At 53.5% G+C, this 27,542-nt stretch overlaps 1 protein-coding gene across 3 annotated transcripts in view; it reads left to right on the top strand.

Annotated features, from left to right (window-relative positions):
- The first annotated feature begins 4,482 nt into the window (after positions 1–4,482).
- PMP22 (peripheral myelin protein 22) overlaps positions 4,483–27,542 on the top strand; it is a 28,837-nt gene continuing 5,777 nt past the window's right edge. The window contains exons 1-4 of one of the 3 annotated variants that reach the window (XM_057717202.1): positions 4,483–4,666; positions 8,833–8,944; positions 10,157–10,256; positions 23,989–24,129. In XM_057717202.1, the coding sequence (XP_057573185.1) occupies positions 8,867–8,944; positions 10,157–10,256; positions 23,989–24,129 (319 nt within the window). In that variant the 5' untranslated portion in view covers positions 4,483–4,666; positions 8,833–8,866. Of the gene's footprint in view, positions 4,667–6,990; positions 7,253–8,832; positions 8,945–10,156; positions 10,257–23,988; positions 24,130–27,542 lie in introns of those variants that run through there. The other 2 variants (XM_057717203.1, XM_057717201.1) reach the window with 2 other exon arrangements.

The raw sequence follows: 27,542 nt of genomic DNA on the forward strand, positions 1-27,542 counted from the left end.
TCCCTTGGCTTTTAGCGGATGTTCCTGCCTGCCTCCCTCAAAAACGACCCACCTCTGACATCAAGCCCAGGCTGCCGTCCTGGCCTTGTCGCACGGGGTCTCCACGGGGCTTGGAAAGTCTCTCCACGTCTCTCTTATCCCATCATTGTTATGCGGGGAGACGGTCCCCTTTCCCACCTCCGGGAGCCCCCCACCTCCCCCACCCCGCCCCGAGCAGAGAAGTGTCCCTTAGGAGAGAGGGTTTTTAGAAAAGTTTCAGAGCTTTCAATCCCACACACAAATCCGTTGTGGATCCTCTCTTGCCCGAGCTGCTTCCGAGTCCTGGCTCTGCCCCCTCATGAGACGTCGGGGAAAAGACCTGCATACTGTCCCCCACAGTGGCTGTGTCCCTTCACATTCAGAAGGGGAGGGTGGGATGAATGGGGAGATTCGGTCTGACGTACATACGCTGCCAGGTGTGACATAGCTAGCTAGGGGGAACCTGCTGTATAGCACAGGGAGCTCCGCTTAGTGCTCTGTGATGACCTTGATGGGTGGGATGGGGTGGAGGGGGAGGTCCAACGGGAGGGGATATATGTATATGTATAGCGGATTCACTTCACTGTACAGCAGAAACGAACACACCATTGTAAAGCAATGATACTCCAATTAAAAAAAAAAAAGAAAAGAGAAGACCTCCTTCCCTCTCCACTTGCATCTATGGAATCCGGCCTTCCTAAGCGACAATGCATTTGGGAACAAGGATGTCTTTGTACTTTGTGTCGTGCCCTCTGCACGGTCATCCTGTGCTCTCTCTCTCCCACAGGTGACGGAGCTAAGGATGCAGTTTATGCCATGATAAACTAAATTTGTGTAAGTTAGGGAACGGCCCTGTGCTGACCTGAGTTTGTGCCTCGTAGGCTTATTTTTACCTGCTCCTCTGTTGCTCGTTGAGAACATCTTCCAGGGGCTTGGAGATGACGATGCTTCAGACACGTCCAGTTCTAGCGGGATGTGCTCATGGAAGTCAAACCTGCATCATTCCTTCCTCTTTCCCTTCTCCTCTTCCCTCTCTTTCTCCTCCCTTCCCCCTCCCCATCCTTTCCCTCTCCCATCCCTCCCTCCCTCCCTCCCTCCCTCCCCTCTGCCTTCTCTCCCCTCCTTCTCTTCTCTTTTAATAATAAGCTGCTCAGAAGAGTCTAGATGGGTCTGGAAGGGGCAGTAACCGGCCTTTGGAGGACCCTTTCAGACCAGCTGTGTCCAGGCCTCGCCAGGAACACCCACACAGGCCGCTGGCTGTGAGGAAACGCGGAAGGCCTCCCCGGTCGAGTAAACACTCCCCAGACATTGCCCGAGTGTCTGGTGAGAGGTCGGCGACTTCCCCCACTGGACGAATGCCCACCTGAGCCTCACCTCTGTTTTCCCTTTGGGGAACCTGCATAATGGAAAAAAATCACAGGTTTGGAAATCAGAGGAACTGGTTTTAAGTCCCCGCCCCAGCAGGTACTCGCTGGTCCCTGGAGGAAACACTGTCCATTCTCCAAGCCTCGGTTCCCAGCTAGAAAATGGTCATGATTCCCTTCAAAGAAGATACGATACGAAACAGCATTTTAGCTGCTATAAGTGCAGAAAATAAAGGCTGCCTCCCACTTCCAGAATCTGCTCAGATTCTCCCGTAGAGAACAGGGATGGTCTCATGAAATCAAAGTGTCAACGGTGCGCTGTTTCCACCCGGCGCGGGCTGCACGGGAGAGTGAAACTGACACCTCCGAGGCAGGATAAGTCAGCGCACTGGAAAGGGGGACACACAGGACTGGGGCAACTGGTGGAGGTTTCAGGACATCCTCTTGGCTTCTTAAAGAAAAAAGAAACCCGGACGTGTAAACGGATAAAACGTGTCAGTATCTTTGGTGAAAAAAGGGAATTAAATCACATGACATCTATGGAAGCACCACGAAAAAGGTACAGATGCGCTATGAACCCCGGGCACCAACCAGAGGCTGCCGACAGCTCTGGGTACCGAGCGCGGGCTCTGCAGCCAGATGCCTGGTTTGACTCTGGCGTCTTGAGAAATCCCTCTGTGTCTCAAGGTGCCTTGGTGTCCCCCTGGTGCAAAGGAGGCTGATGGGGTGCCTGTTTCCTAAGGTGGTTGTGAAGATGAGATGACCTGAGTCACACGGAACGTGCAGAATAGTGCCCCCCCCACCCTGAGCGCCAAGTCAATACGACTGTTATTACGTGATCCGTGACGTGCGGATGAGTTACCGCTAGTGAGCTGAGGTAGCTTGGGCGGCAGAAAAGCCCGGGTGCTGGGATGAGCTGGTCTGGTGCGGCTTAGGTTTCTTTCCTTGGGAAGCTTACCCAGTTCTCATCTTCCCCAGCTAGAAAGTGGGAGGAAGTAATAATAACCACAGGGAGAGATTTGGTGGCTATTCTGTTTATTATCACGGCAAGTGGCCCCTGGGATGCTCTCCGTGGCCCTCAGGACACATTGCTCAACACAGATGCCTGGAGTGGGCTCCCATCTGGTGGAGGAGGGGCTCTAGAAGCAGGGAGACAGGCCCCGGCAGGCGTTTCCCTCGGCTGACTGTGGGGCGGCAGAGAGCCTGGCCCCGGGGCGGGGGGGGGGGGGGGGGGGGGGCGGGACAGTGGGTTGCGACCTGTGGACAGGCCCGCAGAGCACAGCGGTGATCAGCTCCTGCGCCCGAAGCCTCCAGAAGTATGTCAAACGGGTCACAGCCAAAGCCAGCGGGTCCTCAGGGCTTGGCTGCAGGAGGGGGTGGGTGGGTGGGAGGAGGCACAGGGCCCGGAGAGCAGGTCTGAGATGCAGAGCCCGTGGGAGGATGGAGGGCTGATGAGACTGGTCCTATCCAGCCAGAAGCAAGATCTGGGCCCCACCCCCCCACCCTACCCCAGCCTTCTTCCTCTGAATTCTTAGGCCTTGGAGCAGGAATAATCTTCTCAGACGTCTCCAGGCTTGGTCCTGGCCTGAGGGACAGTAGCAGCTGTCATGCCTGCTTCAGAGTCGGATCATGGGGGCACCCAGGAAGGCGGCTGACTGGGGGGACCAGGAAACCATGCTCACCGGGCCCCATCACCACCATGTCAGCAGAGGATTATGGGAAATTCCTCTCTCCCCCTCTCTTTCTCTCTCTGTCCATCTCTCTCTCTCACACACACACGCACACACACATCAAACATACACACACGCCCCAAGACTCTGCCCATAGCTCGTGTAACACGGCAGCCCACACCAGGACTTTCCTCGATTTGGGTTCCACAAGAGAAGGCAGCTGGAAGGAAGCCAGGGACCACCTGAGGCCATGTGACAATCTGGCTGGACACTGGAACATCGGGGAACATTCGAAATGACCCACACCTGAGCCCCCTCCCAGACCACCTGCGGCTCTGGGCCCCGGGAGATGACGTTCCCAAGCTCTCAGGTGATTCTTAGCAGCAGCCAAGGCTGGGATCCGAGATAGGAAAGCAGGCTAAATGGTTTCCCTGGGCCCGAATGGATGCTGGCTGGGGCAGAACAACGGGGAAGGCCAGTGGGCCCCCTCCTGACTGCAGGGCTAACAGAACACAGTGTCTGCAGCAGAGAGGCCGCTGCCCGCCTGCATGGGTGCTCCAGATGGGGGACCCCTGACATAAGAGGGGGAGAAACTGCCAGAATTCCAGGAAACTCGTCCAATGAAACCAAGTCCCCTTGCCTTGAAGCTTCCATCCAGGAGAAGTTGCTAGAGATGGAGGACACTCGCTGAGAGCTTGAAGGGGGACAAGCTGCGAAGGGCCTGAGGAACACCCTGCTTTCATCCGTCTACCTCTCCGCCGCTTTTCAATCGTTCTTCCAGCCTGTCCTGCCTGACAGGTTAGAACGTTCTCAACAGAGGTTTGTTTATTTGAATTATTTCAGAAAGGTCAACATTTAATCATGACTTGATTAAAGACCAATGGAAGACAGAGCTGAAAGAACCTATTTCCCAGAGCTGCGTTCCAACACCTGCCCATGTGATGGGGCAGGGAGGAGTCTAGACACACAGGGAAGGTAGCAGGGGCCCTTTGCCATCGGGGGCTGGGACAGTGGACCTGATCTGGTTCCCTGCGGAGATGCTCTGAGACATGACCTGTGCAGTGTCTGAGCACCTTACAGTGATGTTGATAAAGGATGAACCCCAGCTGCACACAGTGTATTTCATCTTTGCAGACTTCACTGGGTGGGGGGAGGGGGGTCATTGAGGACGAGGGGAACTCTTTGCTCTCGCACAGGCTGCCACTCTCAGTGAGAATGGCCTCAGCAGGTTTCAGGCACACCCAAAGCTCCTCTCCCGGCCGACTCCAGGCTCTCCACGCCCCACAGGGCCTCTTGGAATCGCTGTGTTCTGGCAAATACGCAAAGCTGAGTGCTGTCTCTTTAAATAGTAGAGGCTGAGATGCTCTCAGGCCACCATGACATATCCCAGCATTGGACCGGCCCCTGAATAAACTGGATGGACGCCCGGTCTGGCTTCAGTTACGGGGAGCACCAGCAGGGCACATCTCGGGGCGCCTGCTTGGAAGCAGCGGGGCTAGATCTACAGCTGCCGGTCTCTCTGCTGCCCTGTCCTGGGGGGGCCTGGCCTGAGAATCCCTCACATTTGACCGCAAAGAAAGCTGCGTGGAGGAAGGGGTTACACTGTTTGGCCCGGTGAGTTGTCTTGGCAAACGGTGCCTTTGCATGGTGTGTGCGATGCGGCCCGGCCCCACGCCCTGCAAACCACAAATGGAAAGGATTGCAGGGGAGACAGTGTGTGTGTGTGGAGTTCACAGGAGAGTCAGAGGATTTCTAAATCCTTGGCTGAGAGCTGGATGTATATATACACTGGCTGGGGAAGTGAGAAGGACCCTCCGGGAGCACCTAGAAACGCCAGTATATCCAGAGTTGAAGGGAGAAAGGGGACCGGATGCGCCTTCCCTGATGGGAAACAGCTCTGCACACCCAGCTGGCAGGTGACCTTGGATTGTGAGCAGGTTAGGGAGACGCTTCCACCTGTGGCGGAGCCCTGGCTGGGCCCTGGGTGTGGCCGAGCTGGGTACACCGACCGCACTGGGCGGCCGCCCGTCTTCCACGGCTCGGGGCTGAGCAGGCAGGACGCAGGCGAGGGGCAGTGAGGTGACTGCCAGGGACGGGTGGGTTCAGGCGTCCCGCAGTATGCTGTGACCTGATTATTGGCTAAATATTGGGTTCAAAAGAAGGGAAGAAAGCAACTATACCTAAGCACGTGTGCACTTTTCTAAATGTATATACTTCATTTAGGAGTTTAGTTGGAAAAAAAAAAGGGAGGGAAAGAAAATCCTGAGTTAAATATGCTAATATTTATAAAATGCTTAGAATAGTCCTAGGTACATGGTGATCGTGTCGATGTGGCTTAAATAAATAAAAAAGTCCGAACGGTGTAAAGAGAGGCAATAATTCCCAAGGCAAACCCGGCCTAGAGCGTGACCCAGGAGGTGAGAGATCGTTCCCACTTGTTTAGTTAGTCCTTCTACCTACACATGCACTTTCAATCTATGGGACTGAGAAGCACTGTTAGTTTAGGGGGTCAAGCTTTCCTTAAAAGGTTGTTGTGAGGATTAAATGTGAAATAATAATAATAATAGTGACAACTTACTGGGTACTGATCCTTTATTTTGTTCCAGACACTATGCTAATTGCTTCACACACTCTCTCTCTTAATAACACCATAACCCTTTGAAAGGGGCATTCTCAGTCCTGTTTGCAGATGAGAAAACCGAAGGGCCCCAGACTTCAGCTAATTGCCCAAATCCACAACCCTGAGTAAGCAGGGTAACCGGGTTTGTTGGAGCCCAGAGTCAACATGCCTGACCATTGGACCACATCACCTCTCACCGACCACCTCTGCGTCCTGCTAACCCATCTGCCACATCACGGGCAGTGAACAAAAATTATACAAGGATTCTTCCTTTTAAACTAAGGATTTTTGAAAGACTATTGTTTGAGGAATTTTTCAAATTATTTTTACTTGACGATAACAATGTAAAATTAGCTACAAGAAGCAGCTGCTTGTAAACAGTAAAATAAGCAGCATGGGAGTATCTGAATCGTTTAGAGCGATGATGTTTTGTGACACACGCTGGCAGGTGGAGGTGTCCTGTGTAAGACCTGTTGCATCAGGCAGACGTTTAATACCCACCTTCTGGCTCCGCGTTCCGGCCTCAAGCCTGGCCCCCCAGAACGTCTTATTGGGGCGCACCCACCCTGCGCCCGGAAGGGCTATCCTCTCTCCCCGGACGCTGGGCGGACCCCGCTCAGGCGGCTGTGAATCAGCTGATTTCCCTGGCTGCTCTCCCCCCACCTCAGATCGCCAGCTCCCCACCCTGTGGCCGGGGACGCCAGCCGAGGCCGGGCGCCAAGCCAGGCAAACTCGCCTGGAGCGTTCCGGGTTGTGGTCTGGGTTTGCCCAGCGACCCCAGGGCGCGCTGTCCTGCAGTGGGCAGGCCTCTCCCTCCTCCCCCAACCCTCCCCCAAGCAGGCCGGCTAGATGGGTCCCGGGAATCCGAGGCACCCGGCGCGCGGCCTGGGCGCAGACAGGATGGCCCGGGCGGGCGTGGTGCGGGTGCGCCCGGCAGGGACTCCAGGGCAGGCCAGGGGCGCCAGGACCCGAGAGGAGGGGCGTCTGCCAGCGCTTAAGTGCCTTCGCCCCCTCCCCGTGGGAGGGGCATCCAGGCTGGGTCCCCGCGTGGGCGCGGTCCGAATGCGCGCGCCCCAAAGCTCGGCGCTGGGCACCCGCGGGGGGTGAGGGTGGGGGCCTCTGGCGGGCTTTCCCACGTGGGCGGAGGGGGCGGAGGGGCCCGCACAGCGGTCATCTCTTGGTCTCCGTAAACTCCGCCGAGCCGGGAAAGCAGAGGTGAGAAAGCGCCCCTGCCTCCTAGTTTCGGGGACGAGTCACCGCGGTATCGCCGTCATCGATTTTCTCCCGGGGCGCAGGGAAGGCCGAGGACCAGTCTGCTGCCCTCCCCCCTTTCCCCTGCCCTCTCCCCTCCCCGAGTCCCGCCCCCTGGCACACGCCGACCCAGGGACACACCCTGCTGCAGCGACGCAGACAGGGCGTTGTTCCCGTTAAAGGGGAACGCCGGGAGCCTCCCTGCGGCCCCTCGCTTGGCGCGCACAGCCCCGCAGCGCAGCTGTCTTTGCGGACGCCAGCCGCCGAGCGGACGTGCGGAGCTTGTGCTGAGGATCTCTGAGGATCGGGGACAGCTGTCCCTTTGGGCTGTAAGTGCTTCGGCGGGGGAAGGGGAGGAGATGGAGAGGAACGTGGGCATCTTCCGTCGACGGTGCCCGAACGCGCGGAGCGGGGGACTTCGGGCTGGCGCGGTCCCCGATCCCGGGCAGACCGCCGCCTGTCGCGCGTCCTTCCTTCCGGGCTTGTAGGGATCCGGTGTGGAGCGCCTAAGGGTCTGTAAGCCGCCGGGGGGGGGGGGGCGCGGGTGCTGGTGTCGGGGTGTGGGCAGGGGCGGAGCGCTTTTCGCCTGGCTGGAGAGGCGCCTACTCGGGGACTCACTGGCAAAGCAGTCCCTGCGGGGGACATCCCTGGGGGTACGGGACCCCTGTGGCCCCCCAATGTCTAGCCGGTCATCCCTCCCACCCCCGCCGTCGGCATTAGGAGTCACCGGACTTAATTTAAACCTTCTGGGAGACATCAGAAAACCGTGCTTATTTCCTCCTGCACATTCCGGAGTTTCTTTGAACGTGTTGTTTAAGGCGAGGAACGGAGGGGCCCGCGATCGGGTACTTTAAAAACCGAGTTATTGAAACGATGTCTCTGGCCCAAGATTTGTCCTGAAGCAGCCCCCCAAACGCATCTCGTCTTCGCAAACGCGCAAATCCTTCCACAGCTCAGCGGGTCTTAGTCTCCAGGGTCTGTAAAATGTGGGGCTGGAGAGAAGCTGTCCCGCTGGCTCCGTCCGGCGGCACTTCTCCCGGGACTCAACCCGTTACCTCCGCCTCTCCTTCCCACCGGACACTGGTTCCCCTCCATCCAGGCTGCTGGGCCCCTGTCCCGGGAGCGCAACGGCCCGGCCCGCAAGGCTGCCTGGGGAAGCGCGCGTGGTGGGCAGCAGGCGCCGGCCCCAGCAATTCTCCGGGCCGTTCTTTGCTCTCCACTCTACCCGGCTCTAAGCCTCCTCTCCGGGGCCGCCGGTGTCGCTGCCAAGCTGTGCTGGGGCCGGGACGACTGCTCTGTGCTGGCGGAACGGGGTGGAAACTTGGAGTCTAAGGGGATGCGGAGCGCCCTGGAGTCTGGGAACCCGGTTTCCCGCCGCGCGCTCTCCCTGCCAGCTCGCCGTCCGCGTCCCCGGGGCCTCCCGCAGAAATCTGGGCCCCTTCCGCTCACCCCCACGTCCACCCCGCGGGGGAACGCGCGCTCTCCCCCTTCTGCCCCCCTTCCCCAAGGTGAGCTGCTCCCGGAGCGCCCGGGTGGGTGGAGGCGCGCGGCGGCCCCGGCTCAGCACTCTGGAGAAACCTCTCCTCCCGGGGTGACTTCGACGTGCGTCGTGCGTACCGGCTTGTTTTGTTCCAAAAGCAAAAGTTGTTCGGTCGCAGGCGGGCCCGGCGGGACTGCGGGACGTGGATGCTGCGGTCGGCTGCTGCCCTCTCTCGGCGGCCGCCGGGCGGGGTGGGCGGGCGGGCGCGGCGCCAGGCCCGGGCATTCCGAGCGCGGGACCCTCCCTCCGCGCCCCTCCCTCCCTCCCTTCTTCCCTCCTTCCCTCCCTCCCTCCCTCCCTCCTCGCTCGCTCGCTCGCTCAGGCCAGTTGGCACGGCCTCACGTCCGGCTCGGCGCTCTCTCCCGCCAGGCAGAAGCTCCGCTGAGCAGAACTCGCCGCCAGAATGCTCCTCCTGCTGCTGGGTATCATCGTCCTCCACGTCGCAGTGCTGGTGCTGCTCTTCGTCTCCACGATCGTCAGCGTGAGTGTCCGGCGGGCGGCGGGCGGCGGGCTGCTGGGGCGCCCGGGGCGCACCCGGAGCGCGGCCTCCGCACGGCGGTGCCAGCAGTGCCGCCTCCAGCGCGCGAACAGCGAGTCTCGGGCATCCCAGGGCCTTTAGCAGTTTCTGGCCATCCGCCGCTTCTCAGTAGTTTTGAGAAAACCAGAGCAGTTCAGGGGGAGGAAGGAAGCGCTGGGCTAGATTAACCACGCAGGCCTCTCTTTAAGCCAAAGAATTTCAGTGCAGACGCAGGGGTCCCCCTGGCCTTCATCTGATAAGCTTGTTTAGCGTTTTCCTTGATGCAGGGACGTTGAGGGAGGAAGTGGAGTATTTAGGAAGGTTTGTTTTTAATCTAAGTGGCATCGATCAGATGGGTGGCTTCGTTCATAAAACAGCCTTTAAGGACTTGAGACTGGAGACTTAAAACAGGCTTTTCCTTAAGAGTTCACAGTCCCAGGTCTGCTTTGTGCTGTGGACACGGCACCTTCTTAGAAAAGCCTCCCCCGGTATGAACAGGTCATTGGGACAACTTGTGTTACAAAACCACCAAACATCAAGCTCGTTAGCTTTTAAATGTGTTTTCTTGATGGCGAGCCCAGACTCAGGGCAGTTATGCGACCATGGGCTTAACTTTATACAGGCAAGTCCTAGGCGTGATGCTCTGGCCTCGTTCAAAGGTTGAGATATAATTATGTTGGGGCTTGGTGAGTTGGTTCATCATTTACCAGCATCCTACCAACCTCTTAAGTGTGCCTTGTGGCGATCTTGTCCGAGTGGCAGTGGGCTGGGGAAATGATACCCAGGAGGTTGGGGGTGGGGTTTGGGGGAGATGGCTTGGATGCAGGTGTCCTGGGATGAGTCTACGGCTCCTTCTACTGCAGTACACACCTCGGCACATAGCAACTTATGTGTGTGTGGTACTTTTCCATTTGCAAAGTGCTTTTCACTTGCAAAGCCCCGGCCCTCCCCACAACACGATGTTTGGGCCAGACCACGACCTCTCCTCATTCTCCAGCACCATTGCTCGATGGGTCAATTGATGGTGGCCTCTGGCTGGGCAGCCTGGGGCGGGGCAGGGGCAGGCCCTGTTGATGGGTTGATGAAGTTGCTCTTTGCCTACCCCTGGTCTTCTCCCTCCCTCTTTCCATCCCTCCTCATAGCCTCCCCTGATTTACGGCGTCTGGTTCTTTCTAGCAATGGATGGTGGGCAACGGACATGCGACTGACCTCTGGCAAAACTGTAGCACCTCCTCGTCGGGCAGTGTCCAGCACTGTTTCACATCATCAGCAAACGGTGAGAATGGTTTTTTGTTTCACAAAGACATCCTAATCTGTCTGCGGCACGTTTCTCTGTCCAGTCCTGGAGGCACTTGTTCTTGGAAGACACAAGCTAGAGAGTTGTTGCCAGGGTGGAGTGGACATGGCCAGGGGCTGGGAAGCCAAGACAAAAGGGGGGTCAGTGGCTTCATGGGCTACACGGAGATCCTGGGGAATCTTTGTGCATTCTCTCTACCTAGAGAGGAGCCCTAGACCCCCCCCCACCCCGCCTTGCCACCCATCACTTAGTGTAGGGCTTCTTATGAGCAAAGAAATATGGACACAGATAAGCAATGATGATGCAAAACCTTAGGCAGACTCCACTGGGAGTTTTGATCCAACTAGCATCTTTGGTTTGGTGGTAGCATATCTGGGAATGTCCTGCGTCTTCCTGGGGCAGTGATGGAGGGGCTGTCCCAAGGATAGATGGGCCAGCTGTTAGTCCAGTTATAGGATTTCCTCTCTGGGTATTGGGCCTCAGGGGTACCATTCAGCATCAAAGCCGTCGAGGGAATTCCTCATTGTAAGACGGGGCGTTGACGCTATTTGCAAAACCCCAAGCTGAGCCCAGGAGTATTTCTGCTCTGTCCTCAGCACCTTTGCTTGTGAGATATTGGACACCAGGCTTTCTCGGGTTCAAGATGAGAAATTAATTGGCAGTGGAAGCACACGGGAGATACTTCCAGCACCCAGAGGGAAGGAGGGCTCAGTGAGGACCTGGTGTCTTTGGATGTGGAGAGGCAGAGACAGATAGGAAGCATTCTTTTCGGTGGCTGAGAGGTGTCTGGTGGCAGCGTGGACCCTGGCAGTTGAGGACACAGTGGGCCAGGCTCTGCACGGTCTCATGTTCCAAAGGACTTGTCCTCCGCCTGGAGAGGGAAGCAGCTATAGATGTGACAGAGCTTCCCTGACATCCTGGGTTTAAAGGCCAATAAAGTACAGATGTCAGTGTGGCTGCAGCTGCCCCTAGGTCAAATATTTCTGTTGAAGATGCTACACTCAGTGAGAGAAACCAGTTCGGATGCAGCTCAACAAAGCAGGCAGTGCAGTGGTGCTTGGTTCTGGGTTTGCACAGTCCAGTGTCTTTGCCGGACTTTCCTCCCCCGGGCTCTGCAGCCGACATCACGCAAGCTGTCCCTGAAGCATCACCAACCTCAATATAAAGAGAAACTGCTGAACTTGTGTAGTTTATGTGGGGAGGACAGGCAAGGACTAGAAGACCCTGTTTTCTGTTTCCACTTTCCCCGGGAGGAAGAAAAGAAAGACCTCAGTCCTTGTTGAAGGGAGCAGCCCTTAACCTTTTCTCTGAGTCTGTGAAGGATATTAAATTAAAACCACCCTAGAGGTTGCGTGGTGAGTTGGCAACCAAATAACTGAAACACTCAGGAGTGTCTGCGCATGTGGCCAGAGCACTGCTTGGCCCCAAAGCCGCAGCATCCGGTCTCGTGGGCAGGGTCTGGCTCAGGCTCCCGAAAGCCTCAGGATGGGAGGCTCCCTGCTCGCTCCCGACACCTGGTGGCCACATGTGGTGACTCCGCCCACCCAGGGCCGGCTTCCCCTGAGACCCCGTGCGGTGTCCACCGGGACCTCGCCTTGGGCCATGTGGGGTGGACAGGGGATTCTCGACTCTTCGGCCTGGAAGGGGCAGTGTCGGCAGGCATATTCCAGCCCGGCTGGGTTTCAAGACGGATGAGTCGGCAGAGGTGCAGGGATCTAAAGTGCCCTGCCTGCGGGACGGAGGTGTTTGCCTGCTGCTGACCTGCCCTCCGCATCCTCTGTGGTGGGGGGTGGCTGCCAGTCTACCCTCGCAGCAGCTCGCAAAGAGGCAGCAGGGTTGCTGCAGTCGGCACCTTCCCGTCGCTCAGCTGGCCCTCTGTGGGCAAGCTCACCTTCTTGGGTTCGTTGACAAAGACGCTGGGGTGTTCGTTGCGGGTCTTTATCCAGATCCGTGCGGTTGCTTTCCTGGGGTGGGGGGAGCCCCCAGCTTGTGCTCCTCCTCCATGTCTGCCTTCTCGGCCCTCCCGGTAAGGGCGTTTTGAGGAACTCTGGGCAAGCTGGGTTTGTTTGCTGATTTGTGCTGATTCTAAGTCAGAAGTTTCCACTTAAGCGTCCCCAGTGGTTGGTATATCTGCTCTCATCTTCTGATGGGTCATCTTGTGTTACAGCCTCAGCTCTGATGCGGGTGAAGCCTCTGGACCTCCCTCCTTTGCCTTTCCTTCCTTTGCCTTTTTTGGTTGGGTTTAACCATTTCTGTGCCAAACGAGGTGCGAAAAATACACAATGAAAAAAATCAGACCGTCTTTACAGATGAACTCCGCTAGTTGTAAACCAGTCACCTTGGTCTGTAGGTGCTCTTAGACTGTTTCAAACATACGTTCTGTTTAAGTATTTGAAAGTAATTTGTTATCAATACTTATTTGTTAAGAATATGTTACAAACATGTTATGTGAAAACATGTTGGTGTGAAAATGTGTTGGTTTACTTGACTCGCTATTTTTTTCTGAAGGGGCACACGTGGGACAGGGGGCACTGCACCTCCGCAGGGCACCGTTCACCTTTTTTTCCTGTTGGAGTGGTGCTTGCTGCCACATTGACTTCATGGCAGTCAAACACCTATGTTATATAGTTGAGAGAAGACATATTAGATTTCCCCCTCAAGCTCCCTCTTGATGTTAGAGTAGTTTTAGATTTCTTACTAAACGCCCTCAACTCTGCCTGCTTTTCCATTTTCCAAATGTATTCACATGCCTTCTGGCCCCATCCTGATCCTGCCTGCAGGTAGAGGTGAGGAAGGCTTAGTGGGGGAATATTTATCATGACCTTGTGTTGAATGCCTCTGGGCCCAGGGAATATAAGAACTTGGAGAATACGGACCTTGGCCTTGACGGTCCTGAGCTCTGTGAGGAGTCAGGAGATCAGTGAGGGGGGATGAATCCCTGTGCAGGCAGCACAGGCCAGATGCCCAAGGGGTGGGGGCAGGCGGGCAGTGCCACAGTTCAGGGGAGGAAGTGGAAGGCAGGTCTCCTGTGGGAGGTGGGATTTGATCCATCCTCCAAAGGATGGGCAGGATTTAAATAAACACAGGCAAGGAGGAGGCGATTCCCTACTGAGTCAATGATGTGACCTAAAGCAAGGGGAAGGCAATGGAAGGACGTGTTAGGCTGGTTGGTTAGTGTTCCGACTGGGATTAAGATCGACTGCATGAGACAGAACATCTTTATATGGCAGTGGCTTAAATAAGATAGCTTATTTCTCTCTCTTTCAAAAGAAGCTTGGAAGTAGGCAGCCTGAGATAGGTATGACAGTTCCACAAAGTTGTCAGAGCCCCAGGTACTTTCTAGCTCATTTCTTTGCCATCTCTCAGATTTGGGCCTCATCCTCATGGACCAAAAGGCTGCTAGAGCGCCAGCCATTTCATCTATGCTTCAAGCAATAGGGTAGAGAAAGGAGGAGGAGAAGAATGTGCCCCCTCCCTTTTAATGAAACATCTCCAGATAGACCACATGCTTCTGTTTTTATCTTTTCCTGGAAGTTGGTCACAGAGCCACACCTAGTGATAACGGAGGCTGAGAATGGAGTCATTTGGCTTCATGCGAAGCATGGCTTCTCAATTCATAGACATTTGATAGCAAGCACCTCCACGTAAGCCTGGCTTGAAACACTTCTCTTCAAGGCTTTGATTGCTCCGCTCTATACCAAGCGTACTCTTTCACGAGAGCTCTGCTGAGCCCTATGCAGCTTCAGAGCAGGTTGCGACTACTTTAGGATTCTCCAGGTAGTCCCTCTCTGCTGTGTCCTGGGCCCCATCACAGGACAGGGACCCATATAGGAAACTAGACAATCCTTTGACTTCCCTCCGTCTCCACCTCCTGAGTCACTAACAAGTCTTCCTGTTTCACGATGTGTCTTGAGTCCTTGTTTCCTTCCAGTCCAGACCTCTCTTCTGATCTGCAGACCAGCCTATCCACCTGCCCACCAGACAGGTCTGCTGGTATGTCTCAGAGGCAGCCCCAAACCAGCCAGCCTTCGCCTCTCCACCCAACCTTTTATCAGTTTGTAGTGTTTTAATGGATGCCGCCTCGCTGTCCCGTGAGCTTCACGCTCAGAGTCTGCCTGGCTGTGTTTCCTTCCCTCCCTTCTCGGAATCACCCGAGGTCCCCCCGGTCACTCTCCATCCTCACGCCCGTCACCACGCCTGCAGTTACCACCAGGGCCACTGCAGCAGCCTCCTAACTCCTGACCTTTCTTGCTTCCTTGTAACTCATTTTGCATATGGCATCCAGGGTGATATTTAAAAATCCAGGCCTCACCATAATCCTCTCAATTTAAAACTTCTCAGGGGTCCTTTACTGGTCTCCACATTCAGAAGAGCATCTTTGCTAAGGTCCACACGTCTACCCGAATGACCTGCTCCTGCTTGCCATTAAGCCTCATCTCCCATCTCTCCTCCCCTTCGTCTTGGAACTTCAGCCTTCTCTCACGTCCTTGATCATGCACTTCCCACCTCAGGACTCCCCCTGCCCTCTTCCCCCCTCCCCCCTCCATTCTTTCATGTGGGACTGTTCACTGAACACCTGCCTTGTAGAAGATTCCACAGCAGACGCCAAGGATGCGAGAGTGGACAAGAGGTTCCGTTTTACTGGGCAGACCAGTCCATTAATGTGGATAATCAGGGGCCAGTGAGAGGAAGGATGAAGAGAATAAAGCAGGGTCATGTGTAGTGAGGGACTGGGGTGTCGTCTTGGAGGGATGACTGCTTGACGAGGACCAGGAAGGAGTCAGCCACAGGGCCATCAGGGCAGGTTCCAGATACTGGGATCCCCGAGGACAAGCTCCCTGGGGCAGGAAGAAACCTGGCAGAGTCGAGGAACAGAAAGCACAAGAGACAGAGCAGCAGGCCAGCCTGTAGGGCCTTCTACACCCCAGGAAGGAGTTTGGTGCCTATGAATGGGTCTCTAATTTTTATGATTGATTTCATTTAGACCTGCTCTGTCTTATACGCATTTCTCAGCTGTTTTATTCCAAGTTGGAGTAACAGTCCTGTGCGTTTATAAGGCAGAATACATCAGAAGCCTTACAAAGTAGAAATGCACCTATCAATTTCCAGCAGCAATGACCTTGTGGCTATCAGTAGGTCGTGGGCAGCATTAGACCAAAACTTCGGATTGAAAATTAGAAAAAAATAAGTCTCGCCAGTCTCAGGAGCCCCCGGCTTGAGCCCTCGGTGGTCTCCTGTGTCTGTGTCTTCTGTGAACCCAGATTCATCTTGTTTACCCATTTGGTGGCATTGTCATTTCGGCAAGGACATCAGACCATTTCCTTGTCTGTGGCCCAGTTTTTGGCTGGAATTTAGAAAACGCAGGAGGCCCTCTGCACTTATGGGCTCATGTTTTTGCAATTTAAAATCTTTGTGGCTCCCTGGGCCAACCCACAAGCTCTGCCCCAGTGATGGCTCTTGATTTCCCAGGCCCTCCTGGGATGTGGAGGCCTGGCGGAGTGGGAGGTACGGGGGCAGGGGAGGATGTGCTGTCCTAACGCTGAGGTTTCAACCCTTGGAGTCTCTCCTCAAATGCCGGCATCTGGGAGGTAATTCACAAGGCTTGTTCAGACCTGTGTCTGTACCATATGGTCCTTAAAGCTCAGGCTTTTCTTTTCAAAAAATTGAAATTGTATCCCCAGATTTTCCCAGAGTCAAGAAAGCATCCCTTGTAGTTCAGGAGCAGGGATTGGCCGTGGCACTTCCTGAGGTGTGGATGTTGGTGTTTGGTGCCCGAGAAAAGGATGTCTGGCACGAAGCCTTCTGAGTACATGGTCATCAGCACACACGTAGACTCTGACGTTGCCAGGGACCCGGGATGTCAACAGACTCACCCCCTCCCCCCATCCCACTAGCTTCAGACTCTTCTGCAATGTGCCCACCGTGTGCACATCCTACCAATGATGGGGAACTCACTACCTTTCAGGAGAGCCTCTTTCATTTTCAAAGAGCTAACAGTGTGGTCCAATCATCCATTCTTCAAATATAGAAAGCACATCCCAGGTACTGGGCACTGTTCCAGAAACTGAGCAGCAGAGCTCAGCAAGAAAGCCCAGTCCCTGCCTGGTGGATGGGGCTCACAGTTACTTGGGGGAGACGGAGGATGAACAGTGAACGAGTCCCTGTGGGCAGTGGACAGTGCTCCGCAGGAGACAGAGAGAGCGATGGGATAGCAAGTCGCCACTGGGGAGGAAGCAGCCGGTCACGGAAGGCCTCTTCCTGCCTGAGTCACATGGACGGAGGCTCAAAAGATGGGAGGGACCAGTTGTGTGAAGAGCCGCAGGAAGAAAATTCCAGGAGGTAATGGAAAGAGCCAGGGTCCTGAGATGGGAAGAGTCTGGCGTGTCCACCAGCGCCAGGTGGGCGTGGCTGAGTGCGCCGGCTGCAGGCAAGAGAGGACAGGCCAGCGGCTGGGGCCGTGAGGCTGAGGACAGCCCGGCACACTGAAGGGTTTGGAGCAGAAGAGTGGCGTGATTTGATTTGTGTTTTGAAAGCTTATTCTGGCTGTTACATTGAGAAGGTAGAATGTCTGCAAAGCACTTGGATTTGGGGATCCGTGGTTCAGGGTGGAGGTCTGGGTTGGAAGTTCAGATTCGGAGTCATCAGTGTCTGTGGGAGGCTATTTAACGTCATGGGGCTGGGAGCTGCTGAAAGGAGAGGCAGAAGGAGCAGAGGGGTCCAGGGTGAGTCTTGTGAGACCCGGTGGCTGCTGGCTGCTGGAAGGAGTTGGCAGAGAGCTTGGGGAGGAGGGACTGGTAAGGCAGGGGGGCAGAGAACGCCATGGGATGCTGCCATTAAAAAGTTACTTAGCTGAGGCCACGACTGTCCCCTGAATTTCCAGTCATTCCTGGTTTTCTTCATTCATGCCTGGTGGGCTGGGCCTGGGTTTTACCGGTTGCAAGCTCGTCCTCAAGAAGTTTAAACCCCCATCGCATCCCCAGACTGACTCTTCCCTTGTCCAGGCAATGCCTCCGTCTTGCAGTGGCCTCTCTGGGGCCGGTGAGAGCCTGCAGCTGCCCCAGCGGTGTAACGTGGTGCCTCCAGGTCACAGGCGTCTGCCTCTTGCTGCTTCTCTGCAGCTGCCTTGCAGTTTGGCTTGGCAGGTGGATGAGCAGAGGATGGGGAACTCTCTCCCTCTGCCACCCCGTTCACCCTCTTCCCTCCCTCTATGTTCTCTGGATGCCAAACCTAGAGAAGGGCAGCAGGATCATTTAAGTCATTCGACTTCAAACACGCTGTTGAACTTCTCGGCACCCCAGCGGACGGGTACCAGGAGGCCCTGCTTTTCTGCTCTGGGTCTGCCTCTCACAAGCTGGTTACCTGGGGCAGGTGCCCTGGTGGCCTAATAGGGTGGGCATGGACGTGGGACCCATCACATCCCATGCATTCTGGGACCTCTTCCTGTTTAGGATGTAATTGTGACACGGGGTGGGAGAACCCTGCATGGACAGAGACTTTGAGCTGGGTCTTGGAAATTGGGTAGAACTTCAGTAGGCGTGGGGAGGAGAGAAGAGTGGGTGGTTTACCATGACTGGTGGGCTGAGGACTCAATTTCCATGATGCTTGGCCTTCTTTTTATGTTAGGAATAAAAAGGAGAGGGGGCCTCTGATTATTTTTATATGGAGAATGCCTTTTAAACTGAAAGATCTTGAAAACCCGCAGGCATCCCCTCCTCCCCTGTACATTTCCATCAGCACAGCTTGTGATTGGGGAAGTAGAATGCTTTTCTCCTTTCCACTGTCACCGTCTGTGGCCAAACCCGCATGTCCAAGTGGCCTGTTCTTAACAACACCAACCAAAAAGGTTCTCTGATACATCGATTTGGAAAACACCATTTAAGAGTTACACAGGCTATTTTTTAAATGGTAAGACTTCTCAGAGCCTTGAGTACATCCCTGTACGTTGCAGTGTCCGAGGAGGGAGGTTAATATACTTGACCGTGGAAGCCACTCCCTCTGTTTTTGTGTTTAAATCAACAAGTCTTTGGGAAGTACAGCCTAAGCTGACCCTCCTGTTACTAGAGTTTTCCAACCAGGGAGTAGATGAAGGCTGAAACAGCTGAATATTTTCCGTGACCTCAGAACCTCAATGGCTGTGTTATGTTCCCTGTTCGAGTCTAAAGACTAGTGAGAATAAGACTTTTGGTGTCAAACCACACGTATAAATTAGACTCTGGAGAACTAGTCCGGTGCCCGCCGGGCAGCCTCTTGGTTAGGAGGGCAGTTAATTGAGTGATGGTGTCAGGTGCAGCCAGAGTGCCTTGAACTTCTGTTCACTAGCCAAAGCCAGAGGTTTTGCTGGAGCTGAAACACCCCTCGTGACTGTGAGCTGCAAGAGCCTCCCCCGTGGTCGTCTGCATCCCTGTGAGCTCCTGGCCAGGGGGAGCTGACAGCCCCCATGGAGCTCTCCCTTCTGGCGAGCATCCTGTGTGTTAGCTTGAGCCCTGGGCCCCATTTCAAAGCTCCCAGCTGGGCTGGACCGGAAGACGTCAGGGCCCTGGGCGAGGACCGCTTGAGTCCCTGCAAGCCAGTGGGTGAAACAGAGCAGCGAAGGATGGGGGCGATGGAGGCCACTCAGCGAGTCAGCTGTCTCCGGGTGACACTCACCCGCGAGGGAAGGGAAGCAGCGATTTGTGGGATGGCAGTGGGTGGGGAGGTTGGGGCGGGGGGGAGCTCCAGGCCTGGTGGGTCACGTGCATTATGCAGACGGGCGACACCCACCCGCCATGGCCTCTTTCCTCTCGCTTGGCTGCCCCAGTGTGTTCTCTGACTCAACTGCCACTGTCTGTCCTTTCACTTTCCGGAAAACCTGTTCCCTTGATGGAGTCAGAGAGCTTTTATGAATCGCCCAAGTGGGACTCGAGGTGGTGGCAGTGGTGGGGCTTCCAGGGGCGTGGCTCCAGGCTGGGAGTGAAAGATGCAGAAGGTCACAGAGGGGCTGGTGCCTTGACGAGGCTTGCGTCCCTTCTGAGCTCTTAACTCAGCAGCTCATCGGCCCCGGCCAGGCTAAGAATACAGCTGAGGGGGCAGATGTATTTCCTCCATCACTTAGCTGCCGCTGCGGCAGGAATCTGACCTTTGGTCATTGGGCATCTGAGCTTTCCCTTCTGTGGTGGTGGTGGTGGGGGGGGGGGTGCGGCGGGGAGCGGGTCGGCTGGCCGCCACGGCCCGGCCCACGTCAGAAAGCTGTCAGCAGCCCTATTACCTGACATGCTCATCAGAACAGCAGGTCTGCAAAGAGTTCAGAGGCTTTAAGTTCCCGGGCACAGCACCAAGGTTGGAGATGAAAACGCTGCCACTGGGAATTCCACAGATAGTTCCCGGCGTCCGCTTTGGGCCAGGCACTGAGTACGGCCTGGAGAATGACACAGGGCGCTGGGCGTGGGCTCTGCTAATGACCCTGAACTTGCAATTTGGCAGAAAAGAGTATCACTGCCCTGGGGCTTGGGTAGACGTTCAGAGTCACCACTTGGCATGTTGGCCTCACATTAAGGTTGATTTGTGTGAAAGAGGACTGCAGTGGAGAGTGTTTTCCCTTGCGTCCAGGTCTCTCCACTGTAACAACTGTTTTCTGTACATAGGACTTATTTGGCTGTGGCAGAGGCTGGCAAATGATAGCCTGCAGGCCCACTGCCTGATTTTGTAAATAAGATTTTATTAGGTGAACAGGCCACACCCACTCATTTCCCTATTGACTAAGGCGGATTTTCTGCTAAGATGGCAAACTTGAGTCGTTGCCACAGAGACCATATGGCCTGCGAAGCCTTAGCTATTTTCAATCCGACTCTTTACAGATCATTTGCCAACCTCTGTGCTGAAGATTCTGTATGAATTGATATCATATCAGAAGTATTTTAATACAACTTGGTGTTCTGGTTGGCGCCCTATAAGGGCTTGTGTGGACATGGTTGTCCCATTATACCTTTACTTGGTGTGGCCCAGGTGGAGATGACCCAGGAACCACCCTGGGACAGTCTGTAGATAGTTTGTTTTCCTGCCCCTCAGCTCAACCTCTTGATGGAGTTACTCGTATTGTACACAGCTTTTATATCAACACTTTTATGTGATCATTACAATAATCCTCTGAGATAGTTAGTCCCTCTTGTTAGAGGAGAGGGGCTTGGGGCCAAAAATATGCAAGGAGCGAGTCAAGCAGGTGGTACCCAGGCCTGTTCTAACAGCGTGCTTGGCCTGAGCACGGCGGGGGCCACAGCCTGTACGTTTAACACACGTATTGTCAATATCATTCCTTGCTGAAGACATTTTTACTTCTCATCTTGATTTCTTTATCCAAGGGATTATCTGGAATACTCTCGTAACATTTCCAAATTTATTTCGGCTGGTTGGTTTTGAATTTCCACTTTCTGTTTGTCTTTAGTTGTGTTTATATCATGTCTGCTTTTTTTGAGATATATTGAGATTTTTTTGGTTGTCTACAGCATAGTTTGTAAGACTGTCCCACGTGTGTTTGAAAATAATTTGTAGTCTTTGTTTTAGGGGCATACATTTTCTGTATATCTAGTAAACTGAATTGATTAATGCTGTAATACAAATAATCTATATCTTACCATATTTTTGATCTACTTGATTGTTCTAGTCTGAGAGAGGTATGCTGAAGTCTTTCACTATGATTGTAGATTTATCAATTTCTTCTCACATTTCAGTTATTTGTTTGCTTTATATTTTTTCCAGGGTAGGTTATTATACGCATAGAGGTTTATGACTTTTATTTCTTCATGGTAAATTGGATCTTTCCTCACTATGAAATATCCCTCTTCTGGCCATTTTCTTCCCTTTCAATTTGAATTCTGTTTGTCTGACGCTGTTACTACGACACCTTTTTGCTAATATTTGCCTGGTGCCCCTTTTAAAAATCTTTTGATTTTTAACTGTTGTTGGTTTTAGGTGTATCTCTTGTATCAGACGCTGGATAGGAATTACGTAATTTGAGATGGAATTCCACGTCTTATAATGAGTGACTTGAATGCATTCACATATACTGTGACTGATGATGTAGTTGGACTGACTCACATCATGTGTGTGTGTAATTTACTGTGCTTAAGGTTGAAAACTTTCTTCTTCACCTTTGTATCCCCGGAGCTAACCAGAGGGCTTGGTGCAAAACAGTAGATGTTCAGCCAAGACCCACTGAGTAAAAACTTCCTTGATCTCCTGGTTCTGATCTGATTTGAGGAACAACTTATGGAAAACTAACTCAATCGTAATAAAGTTCACGTTCCTGGTAAAAGAAGTTTGGAGAAGAATTTAGTCACATTATTAAATCTAAGGGACTTTTCCTGTTAATGTAGATTCAATGGGTTCGATTTTGAGTTTTCTCTAAATATGAGGCCTGGCAGAAGTTCCTGTCATTATTGATAGTGGAGGCAAAGACTAAAGAAAAGATCTCAGAATCAGGGAAGGAAATCTCAGAGACCACCCGCACCAGCTCTACTCCTTCTGGGGGTGTGCCTTGAAGGACATCCTCCAGCAGAACAGGATCCCTGTTTTCGTTCTAGATTTGGGGCTCCAGCTTCACCTACCAGAGTGCTGGATGATTGCTTTATTAAGAAATGATAGGGCTTCCTAGGTGGCACAGTGGTTAAGAATCTGCCTGCCAATGCGGGGGACGTGGGTTCCATCCCTGCCCCAGGAAGATCCCACATGCCGCGGAGCAACTGAGCCCATGCGCCACAACTATTGAGCCTGCGCTTTAGAGCCTGTGAGCCACAACTGTTGAGCCCATGTGCTGCTACTACTGAAGCCCATGCGCCTAGAGCCTGTGCTCTGCAACAAAAGAAGCCACGGCAGTGAGGCGCCCACGCACCACAACGAAGAGTAGTCCCTACCCACCGCAACTAAAAGAAAGCCCGCGCACAGCAAAAAAGACCCAACACAGCCAATAAAATAAACAAACAAATAAATAAATACATGTATGAAAAAAAAAAAAGAAAGAAAGAATATCATGGCAGCATTAGCTTTGCTGCAGACTGCTCCTCCGGAAGATCCACTATGCCAGGTATAGCCGTTCAAGTAGGGATACATGAAAATGAAGTCGGGATGGCTCACAGACCCATTACACATCCTTTTCTAACCTTAACTGACAAAGAAATTGCAAAGACAAAAGAAGCATACAGTCCGTCACAGTGGAAAGAACACTAGACTAGAATCAAGGGCCTCTCAGCTTTGGCCGTGCCCATGGGACTCATTCAGACATCTCTGGAAATCTCTCTCAGCACAAAGGGTGGGTTAATTGATCCTTCAGGCTTCTTGCAACTCTAAAATGCTTCCAGTCTAGGTGTGGAAAAATCTTCTGTGAAACTCTAGTCACAGTTAGCCTAACCAGCACCCTTAAAATTCTGCCGTGAGCTACTTGCAACTCAAACTGGGTTCGTCTTCGGGAGTTATTGGACTTCCTTGGGGGTCCAGTGGTTAAGACTCCGTGCTTCCACTGCAGGGGGCACAGGTTCGATTCCTGGGTGGGGAACTAAGATCCTGCATGTTGCATGGTGCGGCCAAAAAAATAAAAGATAAGAGGGAACATCTTCGCGAGTTATCGTTGATAAATTTCACAGCTTTGCGTACTGCATGAAGCCTTGGTGTGTGCTTCTCTAAGCCACTGCACATTAATCGGTTGCTGAGTGGAGAGGATCAAACCCTGGGTCTTCTCTAATTGACCTTCTTTGTTTAGAGCAGCACCCACCCCAGCCATTCTTTGGTGCTTGGAAGGAAGGATGCAGGTGACAGATTGGCAAGGCCCCTGGAGGTCTCCGGGGTGGGGGGGGACACTGCAGGTTCCCCTCTCTTGTGCCAAACCCAGGGTGTTGTCTTGTGTCCCGTTCCTTCCTGAAATGACTTTCACTTGCAGTAGATGGTGAACTGCAGAGTTCTCCTCCTTGCCCGAATTTCAGTTGGATGCTTAGAGATTTGATCTAAGGCCGAGGGCTCAGCAGAGATGAGGAAGTGTCATCTGTGGTCATATCTGATGATCGGACTGAGCACTAACTGCTCTGAGATCGGCCGAGAAAAGACACAGCGTGGCCAAGCGAGTGGTTCATAGCTAAATAAAGCACGCTCTTCCCATCGGCATTTTCTTCCAACTCTCTACAAAATTAGTCTTGGCTCCAACACCGTTTTCTTCTTCCCAGCCATCCCCATGATCTCTCTGTCTCCTTGGGGGATGCGGATATTTTGAACAGAATCCAAGGGCTCCAAGAAGCGCTTCAAAACCCCTGAGGGCAGAGGGAGGAGGCGGGGGCGGGGCTCACAGTCTCTTGAACACACGAATGTCTGTGTAAGTAACACATTTGGCCACAAGCCTGGAAGGAAATTTCAATATATTTTAACCTGAGTTTGACTCCTCGCCGTGGGACTGGGTGTTTTCTTACCACCTTTTCTTAAAATGTCTGCAATTAAACATGTATTAATACTTTTTGTTCCTCCGAAAGAAAGCATGACATAAAGAATGACCTTTACTAGTGGGAAAGGGAGTAGCCGGAGTTCTGTCCACGAGAGGACTGCTGCTGCCTGCGGGGGGCAGGGCGGGGCGGGGGTGGGGTTGGGGTGTGTGTGTGTCTCTCCGCTGTCCCTGTGCCCCGGGCCACGCGCCCCCCCCCCCCCCCCCACACACACCGGCCAGCGCGGGCTTTTCCTAACCCCGTGTCTCCTCCCCCAGAATGGCTGCAGTCTGTCCAGGCCACCATGATCCTGTCCGTCATCTTCAGCGTTCTGTCTCTGTTCCTGTTCTTCTGCCAGCTCTTCACCCTCACCAAGGGGGGCCGGTTTTACATCACCGGAGTCTTCCAGATCCTCGCTGGTAAGTTGGAGATGACCGAGGGCCCGTGAGGGTGGGGCTCTCCCCCAGACTTCCCGTGGGGTGATCTGTCAGAAGGGCGTGGCTGCAGAATGACTGGGGTGCATGAGCTCCCCCTCTCCCCTGGAAGGATTTCATACAGCACAGGTGTGCGTGTGTGTGAGAGAGAGAATCTGGGAATTCTCCACTTCTTCATGGAAGGAGATGTGTAGGAAATAGGACTTAGGGGCTCTGGAAGGAGGGTCCCTCACCAGGGATGGAGCTATGGTCTGGACACTCCATCAGAGGTGGATGCTGAGGATGTCGGTAGAGCACAGGCCCGTCTTGAGGGCGGATTTCTGCAGCTCACTCTATGCCGCGGGACCACCCCTGCTTCCGCATGGACATGGCCCCCGTGTGCTGCCAGGTTTGCTCTCAGGTACCTGTCTCCGCCTCTGAGCTGTGATGGAGCCAGCTGACAAGTTCTTACTCTCCTTTCCTCTGGGTCCTGGAGTCCGCCGGACTCCGACTTCCTGGCGTCTTCCTTTCAGCATGTGTAACACGCCATCAGTTCCCAATTATCCACACGCACCGTGTGCAGAGTTCCAGACGTGATGCCTTCCAGCTCTAGTCTCTGGATTCTGGCCATTGTCTCACTTCATTTCCTTTTATCCTTCTGTCCAGTGATGGCCAACTGACTGACTCAGCAGGGCACTGGAGAGACACAGGAGGCAGATGTGGTGGATCCTACAGTTCAGGCTAATAAATCACAAAATACACATGAATCAGAGTGCATCTAGGGACTGTGCAGTGTTCTCCATTCTGGCCTCTGAGTGGGCAGGGTGTGGCATCTTTTGTTTAGTTGCTGAATCACCACTATGACTCAGGAGCAGTCATTGGAAGGTTGAAAAGAGTCCACATATCCTGGATGGATGAGTGGATGGATGGATGGATGGATGGGTTGGTGGATGGATGGATGGGTGGATGGTGGATGGATGGATGGATGGATGGGTGGATAGATGGATGGGTGGATGGGTGGAGAGATGGATGGGTGGATGGATGGATGGGTGGATGGATGGGTGGATGGGTGGATGGGTGGGTGGGTGGATGGACGGGAGGATGGATGGATGGGTGGATGGTGGATGGATGGATGGATGGATGGGTGGATAGATGGATGGGTGGATGGATGGGTGGATGGATGGATGGATGGGTGGATGGATGGATGGATGGGTGGGTGGATGGACAGGTGGATGGATGGACAGACGGGTGGATGGATGGACGGACGGGTAGGTGGACAGGTGGATGGATAGACAGGTGGATGGACAGGCAGGCAGACCTCGTGGCTTACACAGGCTTGTATGGCAAGACACAACCTGAAATTGAATGTCGATGACCCTTTTTTAGAAGCCAGAGACTTACCCTTTCCTGGAAAAAGGAAATGAACTAGAGAACCATTTCTTATCAAATCCCTAAATACAACATGTCAATGTGCACAGTTTGGACTTTCAAAATCAAATAGTGCTTTGCTACTTGCACTGGTTTTATTGTACTAGCCACACTTCTGGAGTGTTGCCAGCTTTGCTGAAGGACAAATTCTGCGGTGAGAAATCGTTTCCGGGTACATTAGGAGCAGTGATCATTATTCCCCTCATTTCCAGAAGTAACACAGAAAACTGGAATGTGTTCTGGGATTTCTTTTTAGGATCCCTGTTTACAGTTTGATGTCAGTGGTGATCATGTCCATGGTATCAATGATTATATCCTCAAGAAACAGTGATATAGACTTAGGAACTAGAAGTTTCCTAAAATATTTATATTTGATCTATATGCACTTGTTATTTTACTGATCAGTAAACTGAGACAGGGAGAGGCCTAAATGAACACCCAGTTCATGTAAGGACACTGGGATGCCCCACTTCCACCCATCCCATGTGGACTGAATATATTTAGAGATTCAGAATCCACACAACATCCAAGGCAGAAACTCTGCTTTTGATATGATCTTTCATTGAACCTGATTGCCTGTGGAAGATGAGTTCAAATCCACACCATTTATGATTCCCAAGTTCCCAAACATCTGTGATGAATAGTCAGACCGAACGCATAGAACTGAGCGAACTTATTGTGGAAGGAGCTTCTCAGTGCGAGGGCAAGGGCACCTCATCTTCATTTTTCCCACGGAGATACTTTAGCTTAAAATTCTCTAACAATGTCTTTTTACAAAGGTCATTTTCATTTGAAAACCAAAGTCCAGAGATAAGTACTTCCGTCCAGCCCAAACACTCTTAGGTGCTGAGATTTTTCTAACCTTCCAAAGTGTATTTACTCATCCCCACTTGTCTCCCTGTTTGGCTTCTTCTCCGAACCCCATCCAAGCCTTCTAGAACTCTGCCACGAGAACCTCCGAAAGTAGAAGCACACGGTTTGTTCTCCCCTTCAAACCTGGCTTCTTTTCTCTCATGAGACCTAGTTTTCGGTTACCGGGGTGTCGGTTTAGAGGTCCATCTGTGCGTAGGAAGTTGGGTGGAGGTAGAAGTGTTGATCTAGAAGAGTGGTTGTACTTTGTCCTGAGAATGTTCTGCGCCTGTTCCCTTGGGTCAGAAGGACCTGAGAGCTAGCCTTCTAGAAACCTCGGCTCTTCAGAATATTGCATTTGAGCTTGCTGTAGGGTCTTCCCACTACACTCGGGACCTCAGAGAGTGGGGACGTCCCTTAGAGATTTCCCGGCTCTCAGTGTCTGACAGCCCTGCTCGTGGGTGTTTCCCGTCTCACGGCCTGTGAAGGGTCCAGTACCTGGCGAGACAGTTGGGGGAGGGCTGTTGGGAAGGAGAACTGGTGACAGCTGAGAAATTACCCCTTAAGATCAGGGAAGGGGTCAGAAAAGCAGAAACGATCAGGAGACAAAAAGAAGAGTAGAAAGGAGGGAGGAAGGAAGGAAGGCTGGAAGGAAGGAAGGAAGGAAGGAAGGGCAGGGGGGCGGGAGTAGCCCCACAGTCACGGGCTGTGCAGTCTACAAGCGGGTCAGCCACCGTAGCTGGGCTCCACACAGGCAGATGCCTCTTCAAACACTGGAGCCTGTTACATGGAAGCCTCCAGAATCTACTGTGCATCCCAGGGGCTGTCATGGTTGCGTTGTCCCTGCGTACCTTCGCTTTGGAGGGCCCAGCTGTGGGCTTGTTAGACACACACGTGAGCGTGCAGGAAAGGCAGGTGAGAGGCGTGTGGGGCTCTCGGGCCCACTGCAGCCCTGGGAGCCGCCTTTGCCCAGCGCTGGCTGACAGCCCTGCGTGTGCTTGTGGGGCTGCCTGGATGCCTGCATCGCCGCTTCTCCGCTTATAATAAGCCGTGAGTCTCACCTTTAAGAGCTATCTTTCCTTGATTGCGTACGTCTTAGGTTGGCTGCTTCTTGAAGACGTTTTTTTGAGAGGCACCATCAT

This window comes from Hippopotamus amphibius, chromosome 17, assembly GCF_030028045.1.
Source record: "Hippopotamus amphibius kiboko isolate mHipAmp2 chromosome 17, mHipAmp2.hap2, whole genome shotgun sequence".
Classification (NCBI taxonomy): Eukaryota; Metazoa; Chordata; class Mammalia; order Artiodactyla; family Hippopotamidae; genus Hippopotamus; species Hippopotamus amphibius.